Source organism: Watersipora subatra, chromosome 8 (assembly GCF_963576615.1).
Source record: "Watersipora subatra chromosome 8, tzWatSuba1.1, whole genome shotgun sequence".
Classification (NCBI taxonomy): domain Eukaryota; kingdom Metazoa; phylum Bryozoa; class Gymnolaemata; order Cheilostomatida; family Watersiporidae; genus Watersipora; species Watersipora subatra.
In genome coordinates, this window is record NC_088715.1 from 51,154,600 (window position 1) to 51,174,701 (window position 20,102).

At 35.8% G+C, this 20,102-nt stretch overlaps 2 protein-coding genes across 2 annotated transcripts in view; both read left to right on the top strand.

Moving 5' to 3' along the window:
- The window catches only part of LOC137401473 (disks large homolog 1-like), a 234,559-nt gene that overhangs the window by 152,873 nt on the left and 61,584 nt on the right, over window positions 1-20,102 (top strand). The gene's annotated exons all lie outside the window — the stretch shown is intronic.
- Window positions 9,749-11,162, top strand: LOC137401684 (alpha-(1,3)-fucosyltransferase C-like). Its single transcript, XM_068088143.1, has one exon. The coding sequence runs from the start codon at window positions 9,797-9,799 to the stop codon at window positions 11,015-11,017; it is 1,221 nt and encodes a 406-aa protein (XP_067944244.1). The 5' UTR covers window positions 9,749-9,796; the 3' UTR covers window positions 11,018-11,162.

Here is a 20,102-nt window from a genome sequence, read left to right on the forward strand (position 1 = left end):
AAGCGCAGTAAGTATATGTCTTTCGTAAATTTTAGAAAGTATAGGAAGTACTGATATGGGTCTATAATTAGATAAATTTTTTTTATCACCACCCTTTTGTAGTGGGGTAACTATAACAGTTTTCTATAGTTCAGCGAAAGTTGCTTCCGTAATAGCTCTATTAATTAATTAACCCCGGAGAACCCAGATGGTTGAAGCCATGATGAAAAAAAGTTTTCTTTTGTAATCTAGTTTGTTTCAGCTTCCTTTTTGCAAGGGTAAAAAGAAAAAAATTCATCATGACTTTTTTTAATGTTTTTTGCTTTGTGACAAATATGTCACATTGGGCATTACAGTGTAAATTAAGAGCAAGAGTTGAATATTGAATGTTTTATTATAATTATAAAATTGCATGTGCCAGTATCACTGAAATGACATAAATGGTAGGACAATAAGATTGTGAACTGTTACAGTTGAGCAGGACCTTTTTGAATCATGTACATGACAACTCTTACGCATGGAAGTCCACGAAACAATTACGTCCGGCCACAAAGCCCAACCGCACACCGCATTTACTGCACATTGTGTTAGTGTTATTTATTTCACACAGCCTACACCTTCCTCTCTTTTCACTCTTTGCTGGCCAATGGGCCACTTGATCTTTTCTCACATCAGCACATGGAATGTTCACAACCTTTTGCTTGGTTATCAGCGGGTTAGAAGATGTGTGTCGGCCACGCTTCTTGTCGCTGTCAACTGATACCAGGCACTCAGCTATTATAGCCTAAAACTTGCGCTGCGGGAGCATTTGTTTGTCTGGAAACTGCAACAAGCGGCATTCTCGCTTGTACATTTGCCAACTATTGACCAGAGCCACTGAGAGAAATTGCCAAAAGAGGTAGATATACCATCTCCTAGACCGTATTCTAAATCGGTACTTTGCCAGAAAGGAGTCGAGTATGTCAATACTACCCATGTGGTTGTTGTAATCTGCCACAATTGCAGGCATAAAAACATCAATCCTTTTTCTTTACCTTCTTGTCCCATCTTTCAGCCATGCGCAATGGCTCTACACAGGTATGGGTCGAAAGCAATGTCACTGCTCGGTTGTCAAACCATCGAACAGCCGAAATGTTGTGAGTGTCTTCGACCCGAAAGTCAAATTACCCTCTGCCTTCCTTTTTGAGCTCTTTTTCACCTTTGATGTTACAGTTTGGATGCCGATTCTGTCTGACAGTGCCAGTGTACTGTAATCCCCACCCTAAAAGTTTCTCCAGGAGTGGAACGCTGGTAAATAAATTGTCTGCATAGATCTTATAGTTTGAATTCTTTGCTAGTGTAGAGACAAGCTTCATCACTACATCTCCACCTTGGCCAAGGTGGCTTCGGGTGCCATCGCCACCTTGATAAATGTCAAAGTCAAAGAGCATTCCGCCGGTACCAGCTCTACCCCATACCTCGAATCCCCATGGATGTGATTTGCTTTTTATATACTGCCTGATTGGGTTGGTTGTTCCTCGATACTGTACCATCATTTCATCAATTGAGTTGTGCTCTTCTGCTGTTACTTTTAGGCACTGATCCCTCAGACTGTCTAACCATGGTCGAATTTTCCAAAGCTTGTCTTTCTTCTGTTCATCTAATATGCTGCTATTGTTGACAAAGTGCAGTTGGGTAGTAAGCTGTTGGAACCTATTCCGTGGCATTACACTACTTACTGGTACATAGCTGGTACCTTGTTCCCAGTATTGTCTCACGCTGCTCATTCGTACAAGGCCCATATGAAATTACATTCCCATCATCTACTCTACTTCTTTCTTCGTGGTGTTGATGCTTTTTCCCGTTTTTTGTGTGCTGTAGAGGTTGGTATTGTCAACCATGCCATCAACCATATCAGCAATCACAAATTGTTGGAAGTACTGATAGGGTGTTTTTATATTTTGGTTAGCTGGAGCCTCCATTTTGGCACCGGTGAATGCCAAAATTGGTGGTTAAAAGACCTTTTTCCTCCAGCGGTATGAGGGCCGGACTCTTTTTGGTACATTGCCGGCTGTAGGTGCAGTTGCCTGCACTGTGTTACATAAAGGTTCTTCATCACTTTCATCACTTGGCTCGCAATCATTACCACCAATAGTCTACAGTAGATCAAAAAACAATGTTATAGATGTTAATTTTGTTGTCGAAGGACAAGTTTAGCACCCTAAAGCAACAATTATATCGAGACCAGCTGCGCTTACGCCTACATATAAAGCATTCACAAATAAATACCTGCAAGTCTGGATGCCAATCTTCATCTGAATCACTCTCCTCATAATCTTCAATTTCACTGTAGTCGCGGTCAATAATTTCTAGTATATCCTCTACTTTCACGCGAGATCGAGAAGCCATGTTGGTTACCACCAAAATTCACAAATTTAATTACACTGAACTACTATTTCACAGTACTCACAATGCTCAACTACAGAATGTGACTATGCGCTTTTCAAGTTCTCCTCAACTTATATACCATCGTCAAAACAACTCACTTGGTGCAAAGAATATCCACCTTTACCTTACTTGATAATCCATTTGTATCGGTGACGACCCTCAGTTTAAACACAGAAAGAACTACATAATTAGACGGCATTTCTACTTCACCAGTGCATATTATTGTTACCACATATTAGCCAATGCATATTAGTTTTACAATGCATGTTTGTCAGCCATAATTCAACTATAAGCTAGGAAGTGCAGGAAATGAGAACAAAGGCCCACTGTTACACCGGTGTAACATGAATTAATTTTTCTTATGAAAAGAACCAATAAATCAAAGGATTTATTACATAATTATTTTGAGTAAAGTACAGATCCTGTTAAACAATATTAAGGATGATTTTGGCAGTGGAAATGCAATTTGGACTTGAGATTATTTGAAGGTTCTATCCATTTCGTGTCAGTGGCTGGCAATGTGGCACCTGCTCTTTTTCAGGATGGGCTAGGAATGCACAACCCAGTATACTAGGGAAAAATTGTCTATGTATGTAAAATATAGGACAGTTTATGTACTCTAGATAAATTGAATAAGAAAATGATAATTTTACAAGGCACCACAGCTGCTCAAATGTTATGTTACGTATGCGTCACAGGGGGCTCTGTGGGGGCTCTGTGTGATATCTGTGAGCGGGATGATTATGAATGGCAGTGATATGAGGAGAATTCGAATTGAAATATTGTCAATACCTGTAGCTTTGTCTGAACGAATGCGATGCAGTACGTTTACTACGTCGGTTGTATGTATAGGTGAAATAGTATCTGAAGCATGTGAATAGCTATGCGAATTAGGAGTCCAACTGCGTTCGTTTTCGATATTTAAATTTCTAGAAATGTTGACCAAATGTTTGTTAAATGCATTACCCAACGAGCGTTCATGGATATCAGTTTCTGATGACATATCTGGATTAGTGTTGTTTTTGTTAGTGTTGCGCATAACTTGCCACAGCTTCTTGGATTGCTTAGCTTTTGACTCTGAAATTAAGTTAGAAATATAAAATTTCTTCTTTTTACGCATTAGATTTGTCGTGTAATTTCTTTGTGTTTTATATTCGTTCCATAACTGCTGACTTTTAAGTTTATTTCTCTTTTCCATATTTTTCAGAATTTCACTGTCCAACCAGGGGGGAAGAGTTGAGGACTTGACAAATCTGGTCTTGATTTTTAAGTGATGCAAGATAATCGAGTTTGGTTTAGAAGTAAATGAGTTAAGCATAGTCTCAACGGAAGGTGATTGGTAAAGAGTTAACAAGTCAGCTCCTTTTAATTCTTCTTGAAAAGCTTGAATTGAGAAGCTTTTCCAGTCAAAATATGTTAGTCTTTGAAGTGTTTTAGTTCTTGTACTTGAGGTGCCTAACTTACGAGATACAAAGATTAAATGATGATCACTCACAACCAGTTTTGAGTACACCTGATTGATGAATGTTATCTGGTTTTGTTGTGTATATGCAGTCAATAAGTGATTGAAATTTTGTTGAACTCGAGTGTTTTGTTTGACTAACTGAATTAGATCCAGTTGTTTTAAAATATTACTCCATTTGAGATTGGGAGCATGTAGATTTATATTAAGGTCACCTAAGATGATAAGTTCATGGCAAATGTCTTTACAATTTGATATATAATTTTCAAACGGGACTGAGCATGTACCAGGAGAATTAGGAGGCCGGTAAACAATCGAGGTGAGAAATGGTTTCGAGCATGGTTGAGAGATTTTTACAGTAATAGATTCAGTTAGATTGTTATCAAGATCAGGTAGCGAGATGAAGTCGATAGAAGAGTGATCATAAGTCAAAACACCACCACCTGCCTACCTATTCTATCTTTACGCTGTATTACATAACCAGGAATATACAACAAATTACTACTTATTGAGTTGCTTAACAGTGTTTCAAAAATATGAAAAATTTTACAATTGTATTTATTGATTAGATATTTTACATCATCTATTTTGTTAAGAAGTCCTGGTATGTTTACGTGAGCAATGGGTAATCCGACAAATTTTACAAACATTGTTGTGTCTATTGTGGTTTATGTTGGCATAGAGATGCTCTACTCTGAAGATCATGTTTAAGTTGGAAATTAATTGGCTATTTTTTACTGCTTTTTTCAGCTGGAGTTCATCTTTAAATGTTATTTTGAGTGTACGTAGTGGTTGCTGGTCTTTGAAAAGCCTAGAAAATGAGGCACCGGAATATTTATTTTGTATGGCATCAAATATTTCTGAGTCAGGTATATCTTTAGGAACTCATTTTACCATACCAATGTGTTCCAATGAGTCTTTGGTGTCGATAGTCATTCTAATAACAGAGCCACCCAAGCTATCGGCTTTCCAGTTTCTGGTGATCTTAGCTGCTGTCTCTTGAGATTCAAGTTGTACTTTAAATCTCGGATCTGACGAGTAAAAATTGTATCTGTTGACCATGTCTATTATGAGAGGACCATGGTTAACACATAACATACGCCGTATCGGGCCTTGTTTAGTGTGTTTGAATTGATTTTTGGCGACGTTTTCTTCACATGGGCTTATGACAATACAAATTTCAGGTTTAAATACTGTAGTAGATGTTTCACTTGGTTTGAGTTGACGAGCATTGTTTCTGTTGGCTAGAGGCGTAGCAGTAGCAGGATCAGTTGAAGAGTTTACTACAGGATTTCTGTTTGTATGAGTATTTCTGTTGATTAGTGGATATTGGAGTGCGAATGGTTGTATGTGAGCGTTATGATTTGGATGTTCTTTTTGCGTGGTGCAAACATTGGCATAAGTCTGATTTGATTTTTTATACCAGTAAGTTGAAATGTTAAAGAATTTATTTTGGGTGGCTTCAAGCTCTTCTAGTTTGGTACCCGTAGATGACGGTAGAATATTGTTTCATGGTGGTAGCTGATTTTCTAGTTTACAGATTCTTTTTGTCAGCTGACTGACCGCTTTCTCCAGCTTTGAGCAGTTACTACAAGAGTCAACATCAGTAGGTTTTGTAGTAGTGGGACTATCTGGTAAACTAAGGCTGTTCATCGTAGAGTTGAGAGTAAGAATAGAATTGTCCTTAACATAGTAATCAGGAGGGTTAAATTTTGATTTGGCTAGCATAAATTCCTCAGCTTTAGCTAAAGTAGGAAAGCCTTTGAAGCATTGCCCATTACAGCGGTAGACTTGCTTTTCAGCTAAGTTCCAATTGTCATAAATACCAGGCTTGTGACCATCGGCTACCGCATAAAACTTGGTACTCATAGATTTTTCTTTGATATCATCTAGATTATCGTCAATCATTTCAATGCCCGCAGCTGGCATTAATTTTATAAAAAAACGTACCGATATTTTCAAAGTTGATATCAGCGATAAAAGTTTAAACCTGCCACCATGATGGACCTTGACCTTACTGACTTAAATGAAAAGCATCTCTGTAAACTGTATATGAACTAAAGCAGGTTTTACAAAAGATAATTTAGATACAATTTTCTTGTAAACACATTTGTAAAATAAATAAATATTATACTCTACCCTATCAACAACAATTATCTTTGTATTTCAGAGTTGTCCCATTTCTTTATGGGATATATATATGTATGTTGTTTAGGGTGAGGCAAATGCTTAAAAAATCATTATATCACTGAAGGTTTATACAGAGCATGAATATCAGCATTTATAACCTAATTATACCTAAGGCTATGATTATAACTGAGGCTATGCTTAGGGTGGCTGAAGGAATTACAAATACTGTTGTAATGTACTGTAGTACTAAGATGTAAACAATATTTCATCACCGTTTCACTACATTAAAGAGAGGGTAACTTCTGAATGAACCATTTTGTGATTGCCAATGAGTTTTCAATTTATGCTTGGCCACACACCATTCCTTATGTGACTGCTTTGATAAAAATGCCTGACTTGGTTTTGTTCCACCCATAAATCAGACAGCCCTGAAATCCTGTAGCTATCTAGTAGTTTGATTGATTTTAGCCTTAATTCTTATCTATTTCAGCGCAATATAAAGACTAAAGCTTTATAGACTACATCCTCATCGTCTGCTTCATTTATGATGGAACTGCAGTTCAGGTTATGAAGTTTTAGCCAACCAGTAGTAGAGGGATACTGTAAAACCTGTATTGGAATGTCATGGAGCTCTATTTTTCAACCCTTCCTTTGGAGTGGCACTTTATTCGAGGTGAAGTTCAAATAAAGGGCATTGTGTTTTTCAAACACCTCGTCAGGATGTTGAGAAGATGTTTAATTTTTCCACGGGCGGATCGAATGTTGTCTATATTTTTCACTCTTCTTTGGGCGGTGCGACATTAACCCTTTTAGAGGCAACAAATCTACTAACTTACTTCCAAACTGTTGTAAATTTTTTAAATAAATATGCTTGAGGAAGCTGATACATGTCTCTTTCAGTTGATATCTATTGCTTGCAATTAACCAACAATGATCTTATAGCCTACATTGCCAGCTTTTAAGTTTTTTATTTCGTTTTAACTTTGAAGGTACATTTTCTTTTTATAACTATATTTACTAATGTTGCATAAAAGTTCATTGCACTCACCAATGTTTGTTACAGTTTGCAGCCAAACTGGCTTTTTATGTGCAATAGAACAAGAGTTACAAGCGTCGATCCATTTTAAGCCGAGTTCAGATTACTGCAATCATGCTATCAAACAATATGCTATAAGTATGCAAATTTATAAGTTTTGTAATAATAATAATCTATCAAATGCTGCAAATATATATTAAAAAACAAGTAACATAATCAAACTGTAAATACATCCAGAAACAAAAAATTAACATATTAGAACAAATATTAGTATTTTTAAAACAAAAATATTAGCATCGTTTGCTCGCCAATTGTATTCTCCTGTTGCCTTTGTTTGAAACCATTCCATATTCTTCTGGCTGTTCAATAACTCACAGTGTTTTCCGATTTCACCTCCTCTCCTTCTCCGCTAGGCGATATTAGCTTTCAAACAATTTTTTAGCAGAGCAAAAATTTACGTGATACCATTTTGAATAGAAACTTTTAGCGCAAATAAAAAGACTTATATAATCATAATAGCCTTGAAATGTTTGCTTCGAAATACGCAAAAGCACATTTTCCACCATATATGCGAAAACTTTTCTCACATACATAGAAGTATCAAGACAGCGTTAACGTAGGAACTACTATCAGCCTGATACAGCCGCTAATTATTTCTATGGTCTTGCCAACTAATTTTCTGACGAAAAAAGCCCAAAGACTTAAATTGGAAAAATGGACTTCGCAACAAATAGAAACAACAAACTAATTAATTGCTATTGATGCAATTGAGTAACTATTAGTACGGTTTTGTGGACACTTTTTCTATTGATAACTCGGTATTGTGGGTCCGTGAAGATCAAGAATGTCACATAGTATCAGTTAAATAGAAGTGGCGTTCAAATAGAAATGGCGTTCAATTAAAGGGTGGCACTCTATTTTTCAACCCTTTTTTCATAGTGACGCTCAAATAGAAGTGGCATTCAAATACAAGTTTAACGGTAGTTGGAGTCAGGCTAATCAAAGTCCTTGTCAATCAAAAAACTACCTGTACACCATATTTGAAAGTTACTTCCAAGTACAAATAAAATATGAATATGTCATCCCAATAATCAAATTGTAGGTATGTACAATTTGTGGCCTCTGTATAACATGTGCTTTAAATGCATAACTATATAACAATGTTCCATCAACTCTTAAAAGCATTTCATTATAAACTGCAGGCGCATGTGCTACACATAAACTACAAGTAAGCCTGCACCAAAATGTTGGCAATTTTTTTAATTAAACTCCTACAGTTGTTCTTTCCTATGCTTCTTGCTTTATTTTTAAACAATTATGTTTAAATTATATTGTTTCCAATAAAATAATAAAAAATTAGTAAAGCGAGGTCTCAACTTGATTAAAAGTATTACTTTTAATATTGTTTGCTTCTAATCTTTTATGTTGTTATTTAGAATAGCGGTTGTTCCCTTTCTGGCAGATATCTTAACTTATTTAATAACATTTGATAACATTGAGTTTTAATAGCATAATTTTTAATAATCTTGCTATTATTATAACAGTAACATGTTATTATTAATAATTATTAGTATATTAATAATTATTAATAACATATTTTAAATAATTTTTGTTGCATTGAAAATACTGAATCATTTAAAGGAACTCTACAAATAAACTTGCATCGAATTTTAGTAAATTTTATTCTGAAATAAAGAATTTTTTTTGTTTTTTTGAGATTTTTTATATGTTTGAGGTGATTTGATTGCTAAGATGTTTAAAGGTTAAAATCGGCAAAACATGGTCATGGTTAAAACACTCAGAAGGAAAATTATCTTCAAAATATATCGTTGACATATACAGTTGTCGTAGTTGATATCAGCTTGTCTGTTTGAGTTACATACAGCATTACACATCTCGATTCTGTCAGCCTCTTTGCAACTACATACATCTCTAATGCTTGATCTGAGCGTTTTAACTAAGATCAAGGTGTGTCAATTTTATTCTTCAAACATCCCTGCCATCAGATCGCCTCAAGCACCAAAACATGTCTTGGGAATTCTTACATTACACGAATAACACATGAAGAAATATTTACCTACGATCTTTGTAAGGTTTGTCATCATACGTAAATTTTTTTATATGTATTATTCTTATAATATAAGAATTCCAAAGATTAGCTGATTTGATTTTAATTCGATCAATCTAATACAGTCATTTGTTTTTAAATCTGAATGTGTACTAAATTTTAGAGCATTTTATCAGAAAGTATCAGTATTTTTTTATTATTCTCAATTGTTTTTGATGTTTGAAGTGACTTGATGGCCAGGATGTTTCAAGATTTAAATTGACACAATTGGATCTCAATTAAAAGGCTCATATCAAGCTTAAGGAATGTCTGTTGTTGCAAAGAGACTGACAGAATAGAGATGCGTAATGCTGTAACTTGAACGCAATAACTAATATCTGGATAGCTGATAGCCGATATCATGTAATCTGGGATTAACATGTATTTTTACCAATTCTTCATGTACAAACAACAAGCTAAAAGAACTGCATAAATCTTTCGCTTATGTTACATAATTCACTTCTCTTGAATGTTGAGGCTTTCCATGACTGCGCTGGCAATTGATTGCTGGCAATTGATTGGATGCATTATCATCCAGTCTTGTATGCATACGCAATCCATAGTAAGTTGTCTGTGAGAGTGAGTTCATTCATTAGTGAGCAGGTAGAATTAGTAGTAGCATATACTTTCAATTTTGTAGTGAACCAAGCCGAGCATGTTGGAAGGGACGTCTACTAGTAAAAAGCTAATAGCTTTAGTGTCTATAACTCTGCTAACAATCTTGCTTTACAGCACGACTAATCTTTCAACAACTCAACATTTCCATCTTCTTGTTATCGAGGGAGGTGTGAGATATGTACATGAAACTGACAAGATATCGCTAGGGACCATACAAGTCGATTCAGAGTCAACCAAAGACAAACTAGTGAAGACTTCATTTCCTGTTCCCTCACAGGATCCTACTAGGATTATTTACCAGCCAACCCCGAATGACCAACAAGCCCAAGCTTTCAACAGAATGTTCAAAGATCAAATGGACTTCAGTCAGTGCAACTATAGCAACTGCGTTTATACATTCAGCCACGACTACACTGATATTGTGGAAGCTGATGTGGTGTTGATAGAACATCGGTCAACTATTGTAAGTAAAGTTTATGGACTTCATCTCAAATCTCAAATATGGATTGTATATAGTCATGAACCACCTGTTCTGTATCCCTGGAAGAAAGTCTTTAACCATTTCAATGGTACTATGACTTATACGAGAGACAGTACGGTTTACTGGCCTTGGGGAGAAATGAAACCAAAGGTAGCTGATAAACAATCCAACCCAAATATAGATTTTGCTCAGGGAAAAACAAAAGGTGCATATGCTTACGTCTCGCATTGTACGTCTGCGGGATATAACCGATTAGAGACTATGAAAGAACTTGGGCAGTACATTGAAGTAGATATATTTGGAGGTTGCACTCATAATTTACCTTGTCACCGAGGTGATATAAAATGTGAAAGCTCTCTACATTCTAAATATAAGTTCTTTTTAGCGTTCGAAAACTCTCTATGTAAAGATTATATAACTGAGAAGTTTTGGAAAAGGCTTCACTCCGACGGCCATTTTGTTCCTGTAGTAGTCGGTGGTTTTTCGATAGATGACTACACACGCGTGGCTCCGCCTGACTCCTTCATACACGCCTATAACTTCTCTTCTATTAAAGAGCTTGGAAAATACCTACAGCATCTGATGCAAGATGATGCTGCCTATAACAGGTACCACGAGTGGAGGAAACATTACATGACTACAGATAATGTATTGCCACAGACATCTGTTTGTAACCTTTGTGAATTGGCAAATATGCCTTCTATTTTAGAATCTCACCAAGAAGCACTTGCTACTAACTGGAATAGTAAGAGCAACTGCAAAAAATTAAAACCATGAGAATGTATTACATAAGAAATGTCAAAAACCTTTGTACGGTCCACTTGTAAAAGTTGAGAATATATTGCAAAAACACTTAGCCTGGGCTTCAAGCAGTTCTATTATAAATTATTATATTATTCATTAGTTTTAGGTCTTCTCAACTGATATAGAACATACCTCAAGTTAACTTAAGCTTTTTAGAACTTTTCCTATTCTATTTGGGTACCGCACTAATCAAACAATCAAATAGTTTATACTTAGCATTGATTTTAGTCATAGACTTATTAGTTATACTTAGGTCTATGGTTTTAGTTAAAAGATACTAGCTGTGGTTAGCAGACAGAAGGCCTTATACAAGTATAATGCTGTGACAGCAATAACGATCACTTTGATCAAACCTAGTTATACCTATTATTTGTGGTCGAATATTCGTCACAAGTAATATTATGTAACATTTTGAATGCAAACATAGTATCTTGAAGTTCACAGACATACAACTGCATGTATATCCAATCACTATGAACTTAGTTAACACAGGGATTATGAGCTACCTTAGTGGGTATAAAGAATTATACCAGTTACTGGTAAGTATGTATATGCACTTTATTAACATCTGTTTTGAATGATACATACATCTTTATATATACTCGATAGAAAAACCGCTGTACTGCTAAGTTTATTGATGACCAATTTGTAACCAATAATATTATATCATATTATTTTACAACAGATGAACCACGATTGTTATATTATTCAAGTCCACATGAAACTGAACACTATAGAGCTACCAATTCTTACAAGAGTTGTTCCAATTACATTTCAATAGTATCAACAAATTATATGGTTGAGAATGCAAAAAGCAAATCTAATTTGCTTTTTGGTTTTTGTCAAGATCATTTGCATACGCATTTTTTAAAAATAAACTAAACTGTCAATTGCTGCTTATTAAAAACTCATTTCATTTTAATTGCTAAAACATTTTGCATTTTATGGTATATGGTTTGTGGTAGTTTTTAGCATAATTACGGCGGTAATTCATTGCTACCAGCAAATCTCTCTTAAAGTGTTAGATGGTATCATGATTTTTGATGGCAGTGTATTATGATGCCCAACAATGAGTTACTGTTAACTTCTTTTTGAAAAAGGTCAGCAAAGGTCAAGCTCCTACTCAGAGGCCTGACTATTAGTTGGAGAATATTCATATTTTAGATGGCCTCATAATGGCTGGGTGCAGGCATTCTTTTAGATGGCAGAGTTTCAGCCACCAGCATTGAAATCTGACTATGAAATATGTTGCACCTCTAAGGATGTCAAAACCTGTCAAAACAGCTGACCAAATTGTCTGTTTAAGCAATGATATACAGCTTCACAAACATGCAAACAGGAATGGGTTTGTGGTATATGTGTATGTGTAAATGTATATGTGATTGGTCATATCATTTTCAATACAAAAGAGGTCAGGTCACAAAAATGTCTTTTAGCCCGCTGTAATTGAAATTGAGTTGAAATCGAAGCAATTTAACCTGAGATACAGCTTTTTATCAAAGGTGGTGTTGGTCAGTATGGTCAACTTTCTACCAAACTTTTATCAAAGTGTTGTACAACCCATTGACTCAGTAAAACTTTCACCATACCCTTAACCTATTCAGTCATGAATCAGCATAGTCAGGTTTCCTTATCGGCAAGTCATGCCAGGCATTCCAACACATCCAGCTAGTAAATTATCTACTAAACATTTGCACTCCCTAAGCGGCCAGCAGTAGGCTTATCCATCACTCTTATTCAGCAACATACTAAAGCTTATTGGTAATCTCATAACATTAACTTGACAGGTTAGGCTTGACGAGGGATGAAAGTGGCAAACCAAAAGCTTAAGGAAGAAGGCAGATGGCCAGCTTACAGAATGTGACTGACTATTATTTGTGCTTATGTCATTTGGAGTAGTAATAATTCCTTATCATACTATTTGTTTGGGATACTGACCTAAAGCAGATCTAACAAAAACTAAGTTAAGGCTAAATAGATGAATGTGTAAATAGTAATAGTGGCCCAAGCTATATTCTTTGCAAATTTAAACATCATTACTCTCTATCAAAAACTGACCAATAGTATAGATGTATCTTCAACGCTAAATGGGTGTGTAAAACTTAATATTACTTGGTCATCATGAAGCTTTAATCAATGTTTAATAATTTCATTATAAATTCTTTTCTATTTTGTTGTAGATTTGTCGTGGAAACTAATCCTAAAGCCTGGTTCACGCTATATCGCCTCAGGTCCGCGTTTTCCTTACGTCGTTCGTCGTCGATTATGTGAACCGTAAACCGATGGCATCGACGAAGCAACGCGAACACCTCGGGAAAGTTTGCAGCTGTCAAACTTTCCCGATGTTTCGCCAAGCACCGACGATTACCATTTCGACAATATTAATTTGCGGTCGCCAATAGCGCGATCTATTCATTTTCGTTTATGACTGTTGCTGCGAGACTAGTATTTGATTTCAGTCATGCGAAAACAAAAAGGTTTCTTCACAAAAATTTAAAAAGAAAAATGAGAACGCTACATCACTGATGCAAAATGGATCAGTTTGTGGTAGTGGGAACAATGCTATCCTCGACGATCACGAAAGTATTAAAGAATCAAGGCCAAGATATAGCGATATAGTGTGAACCAGTCTTTAGTATTCATGGCGACTGAATCATATGGCAGCAGTCAATATACTTGTCTTATGCTATCCTCTGATAATTATTATAACATAGCATCGAGAAATATCCCTTCAAGTGGCCAGTCAATTGCCAATTCTCAAGCACATTTTGGCACTTAGACGTTGTCAACCAGCAGATGTACATAGTGCAGTAACCAGCATAGAACTCAGAATAATTTGCAATCGAAAGGCTGGCGTATATTAGCTCACTCTCTCTGCAACGGGAGAAGTTTTCTGCGAAATATGTGGAAATGTGATTACAAGCTCTTAAAAGCGCAAAACGAACAGTTTATAAAACGGCCATAGGTTGGAATTCCTTTATTTTGATGACTTATTCAACTCGATGTTATCACAGGAAATTAAAGGCCAATAAAAAGCTCAATATAAAATGTCTCGTAGCACTAGTTTATGACATAAACTTCAGGTTCTACTGGAAAGCCCTTATACTTTACACTTTCATTTCAGCTTGGTCTAATCATCTAGTTGTAATCTGATCATGTGACCCATATTTTTGGCAAAATGGCGCAAACGATTTCTGCAGCATTTTTCGACTATCACAGGTGACCAACAGGCTCTTCATGTTCATCAGAGGATGATATGCAACCCCTGAGCTAAGGTTAAGAAATTAAACTAGATTTTAGGCTAGGTTTTGAAATATCAGTGATCAGTGGACAGCATTACGATGCTAATGAAATAGACGCGTAGAGACAATAGACATGGTTTTATTAAATGCGTGAAGTACATTTGTGAAAATATTTCAACGAATGAGATTGTATGAAAGTGTAAACAGAAGCACATCATGTTCAACTACGTCACATTTGAGCCATTTTGAGAGGGATTCCAACCTACGGCGTTTTCTTGATGGCTGCGATTAACTGTTCATTTTTGAGCTTTTAAGACCTGGTAATCACATTTCCACATATTTTGCAGCTACAACACAGCAGAGTAGGACATGGTGAATCTTTTGATACCAAATAACTGTAACGTGAATTTTGTTGCAAGTCAACCTTTAAGGTTTTGCTCAGACTTGAAATTCATCAACAATCTCAGAACAGTTCAGAGGTTATCTTCTCTTTACTAAATAGTGTAATAACTAGCTGTACTACCCGGCGTTGCCCAACAAAAAAACGGCGTTGTAACAAAAGAGTTTTTGGACAGAAAATATATTTTTATTTAACATACCGTATACAACATTTACCATTCTAACTTTCAAACTTTATATCATACGAAAATAATTCTAAGCAGTTCAAATGAATTAAAAGGAAAAAAACAACTCTAAAGGTTTTCAAGCTTTTTGAAACAACTGCAACTGTTAAATTTCATATTATGAAAGAAGTGTTTCATTGAAATAAATTAGAAAGAAAAATAAAACTGTAGATGTGTTTAAATAGAAATGTGTAATCATTAGCAAGTAATGGCTAAATATAATTTGTTTAGCTATGATTACAATGAAAAATTACTTCGTATACGATTATCTTATTTTAGTTCGTTTCAGTGTTGGCATCATAAGGTGAAAATACCGTATAGACATATAGTAGTGTAGAAACCCAGTGGCAATTAGTGGAATAAAAACTCATAGTAATTATCTAATGCAATGTTAAAAACCTTCAAAGTTAAAAAACTGCCTGTTAAAAAACATCAAAATTATCATCATTAAAAGTAGTAACGAAACAATATGTTAACTTTAGTAACTATAGTTTCCTACAATAACTTTGGTGAATTTTGTGGGTATGATCTACAAAGAATATAGCATTACAATGTTCTACTCGCAGAGTTCTTACCTTAAAGACATGTGTAACATAAGCTGAATCTAACTTATATGAATTTAGCTTACTAAAAACATATTTGAAAGAAGTTTTCGTATGCATTTTAGTAAACTTTTAACTCAAACTCTATCCCTGTTCATCATCTGTTTGCAAACCATTTTTATTATAACGGATGAAGCAGAACTGCGATATAATCGCCAAATTTCGATTTCGAAAGAAATTATTGTCGATACCGTTTTGCGAAAAACAAATTAGCTCTAGTGCGGCGAAGACAAAAAAAAACGTTGTTCCTTAGAGTTTCAGTTAACATGCCATTTAGCGTAGAAATACCTATAATTTAATGCACTATTATCAGAATTAAGAAAATGTAGTGTGGCTAAGAAAATGTCTTCGGAGCTACGGAAATAAATTAGGACAGCAAATTGGTGTAGATGTAAAATAAATGCCAAGTATATAAACTACGAAATGTTGATGCAACATATATCTTTTGGTAAAGTATATAATCAGTACAAAAATCGGCAAATTTCAAGTTCGAGATGAACTATTAGCTCTAACGAAAAAAGACAAAGAAGTATCGCGCTGCATATACTTGGGTCCCAAAATATTTCTGAACAGGGACATCGTAACGTGTGGGTGCACTGCTAAAAGTGCCAGTTCTGTGTGCCAGTGCCAGTTCTGTGTGCTAAAAGTGCCAGTTCTACCCAGTTCTGTGTCAGCTGATTGTACTCATTAAAGGTTGACTTGCAACAAAATTCACATTACAGTTATTTGATATGAAAAGAATCACCATGTCTTACTCTGTTGTGTTGTAAGTGCAAAATATGTGGAAAGGTGATTACAAGCTCTTAAACGCTCAAAAACGAACAGCAAATCGCAGCCACACGAGACCGCCGTAGTTTGGATTCCCTTTCCAAAACGGCTCAAATGTGATGTAGTTGTGAGAGATGGTTTCTGTTTACACTTTCTTGCAACCTTATTCGTCGAAATATTTTCACAAATATACTTCACACATTCAATAAAGCCATGTCTATTGTTCTTACGCGTCTATTTTATCGTTGTCGTAATGCTGTCACTTTTAGCAGTGATATCTTATAACTTACCGTAAAGATTCGTTTATTTTTTTAGCCTTAGCTTGAAGGAGTACATATCATTGTCTGACAATCATGCCGAGCCTGTTGGTCAGTTGTGATAATCGAATAACGCTGCAGAAATTATTTGTATTTTTCCCATAGATATAGTAAACCCTAGATATGGGAATAATCAAAATAAGTGAGGCCTATAATTAGCATGACACAACGTCGTGGTGATGTGTAGAGTGAATCAGCTGATTTATGAATTCCTACTAGTCTAACACTAAAAACCTGCACAATTATTCCATAGTTTGTGCATCTGAGACTGCATATTTTATTAAAAATATATAAAACTGACTCTGGATGAGAAAGGCAAAAATCTTAGACACATGGTAATGAATATTACCAATGATTTAGAAGCTTCTATATCATTGATAATACAAAGATTGACCAAATAGAAATTGAACTAATAACAAACTAATGAATCAAATGAGATTTAGAAGCAATTAAGCTGGACCACTGTATTAAACACCCAACAGACATGACTGAAAATAACTAGACGAGATAGTTTTTGTCTAAGGTTAGTTGAACTATATTCCTGCTTTGAAGCGGCATAGTGTATTCGGATTTTAATATAACGATTTACTATAGTTTTGAGTAGACTGTTGGCATGCACTGTGCATATAAATCCTTGATTGAAGTTATGTAATAAGACATATATGTTATTGTCTGTGATGTTACTTGTTTAAAAGCTCTCTGTGTGATACCATAGCTTTCCATGTGTGAGCGTAAGCACTTTTCTGCAGCAATACATATTTGACCTATCAATGGTGTCACAAATCCTCCTCTGTTTTTAACTGAGATTAGGGTTATGTCACCACAACTTCTACTTCCCACTATTTCTACATCGGTCAAAAACTTGATACAGTCATCACATTTGAGTTAGAAAAAATTCCTAATCAACGAACTCCTTATCATCACCTTCCTCAGCTTTTGTCTCTTCCTTCCTCTTTCTAGCCAGAGAATGTAGCATGAGTTGGCCAGTTTTTTTCAAGCCTGCTCACATCCAGATCAATACAGTTAGCTTTGGGACTTGGTATGATATTTGCTTTTATAAGCAGTGCTCGAAGTGCAGATCTAAAGCACTGCACATCCGAGTTATTGTTATAGCCCCCCTACCTTTTCCACAATAGATCGTATCGTGGAAAACAGAATCTCAATGTGATCCTGGTTGATCTTAAAGGTTAGGAAGGAGTTGATGTAAGGGTAGTTGCTGAAAAGATATTGAGCAATGCCATGTACAGATTTGGCTGCTGACTCAAAACCAATGATGAAAGTTTTCCTATTATTTTTCACTAGCAGCTTTCCGTTTGGTGTTTTTAATTGGCATAGATAGCTTATGATATTGTTGAGAACTTTTTGTTTTGAGTTCAAGTTCTGTCTTGTTGTGAGCAATTCAGGATATACCTGGGGTGTTGTAGTCACCTCTGGCGACATTTCACTAAGAATTTGTTCTTACTGTTGCGTTTATGACTTAAAAACTAGTATGACAAGCATGCTTTCACTGCTAAACTCATTGCTCAATAGAAGGCTCTGAAGCTGTGATGCACATCACTGCGACGTAACGTCGTGAAAACAACAGCCAATCATAGGCCTCACTTTTGCTCCATTGTAAGAATAGCTATTCACCAACCTAGGGTTTACTATATCTATGATTTTCCCTATCAACAAAAATTCCACAAATACCACAAAGAACATCAAAGACAGTAAACTAGCTGTTACAGCTAATAACAGCCATATCAACGTTCAAGCGTGTAGCGCGAAAGTGGTTCCGCTTGATGAGCAAGCTTCAGCTAATAGGCTGAAAATTGACTTTTAAACATGTGCTTTAGATAACTACCATGAGGCTGAGCTAGTTGGCATTGTAGAGAAAAACTGATGTTTTTGCCAAATCATCGGCTGATCTAGGTTGCACAGATCTGCATACTCACAAAATTGACACCGGTGAAGCACATCCAATACACTCATTTCCTTATAAAACCCCACCAGTGATAAAGCAAGAAATCTCTAGACAAGTAAAAGAATCGTTAGAGCTAGGTATTATAGAGCAAAATGAAGATAGTGAATGGTGCTCCCCTGTTGTCATGGTAAAGAAGTCTGATGGTAACTCTTGGCGCATGGCAATAGACTATAGGCGCATAAATGCTGTCACTAAACCAATGATATGGCCTTACCACTTTTCACTGAAGTCATAAATACATTAGGCAGTGCAGATGCTAAAATATTTAATGTGCTGAATCTAAAAGGTGCTTTTTGGCAAGTGCCATTAGACAAAGATACTAAGGATAAACCTAGTTTTATTACCCATGATGCAGTATATACATGTACATTCAACAGAATTCCTTTTGGGCTCATGAATACTCCAATGTCATTTTAAGCAGTAATGTTTAAAAGGTATTAGCTGGAAGTATTGTCTTGCATTTATGGATGATATCATAGTATTCTCAGAAAATTTGAGTGAACACAAAAAGCATCTGACTGAAATTTTTGCTAGGCTTAGGAAGGCAAATCTTAAACTTCACCCAGCAAAGTGTAAGCTAGCTTCCTCTAAGGTTCCTTATCTGGGATACACAATTGGTGACAATGGCCTTTTTGTTAATTCCGACAAAGTGAAAGCTGTGCTAGAATATCCTGTACCAACTAATGTTAGTGAGGTTAGATCATTTCTTGGGCTAGCACAGTATTACTCACGTTTTATACCCAACTACAGTAGCATAGCTAGTGTGCTACATGGACTGACTAAGACTAGCAATAATCAAGAATTTGTTTGGAATGCAGAATTTCAAAGTGCCTTTGAGCAAATATGCAATTCTCTAGTCTCACCACCAATTCTAGCCTTGCCTATAGCAGGCTCAAAACCAGTAATATATACAGATGCGTGTTACAAGGCGGTAGGTTTTATACTAGTGCAAATAAACAGTGATGGACAAGAGACTGTGATAGAATATGGAGGAAGAGCGCTTCATGGCGCTGAGAAAAATTACTCTATATGTCACAAAGAGGGTTTAGCCTTAGTTACAGCTATTGAGAAATACAAACACAACATAGCGGGCAAACATTTTCTTATGCTGACTGACCATATTTCTCTCAAGTGGTTAAAAAGCATTAAAGATGCTAATGGAAGATTAGGCAGGTGGTCTTTGTTGTTACAGCCCTATGATTTTGAAATACGACACAAGAGTGGCAAAAAGCATGGGAATGCTGATGGGTTGTCTAGAAGGCCATATACAAATGACAATGATAATGAGAAAACAGTGACTGATCTGGTAGAGCACCTTCCTGTTCTAGCCACAGGAAACATTCATCATAAAAATGCATCCAAACCTTGTTTGTATGAGCTTGAAATTGATGGTAGTACTTTGGAACAAATTGGTGCTAAGACCATAAATATGGTCAGTTTTGATGACAAAATAGACATGCCAAAGGAACTAAGAGATGATGAGAGTGATAGCACCTGGGAGTCAGCTAAAAATATTCCTGATTCTTTGATAGCTGAGTTTTTT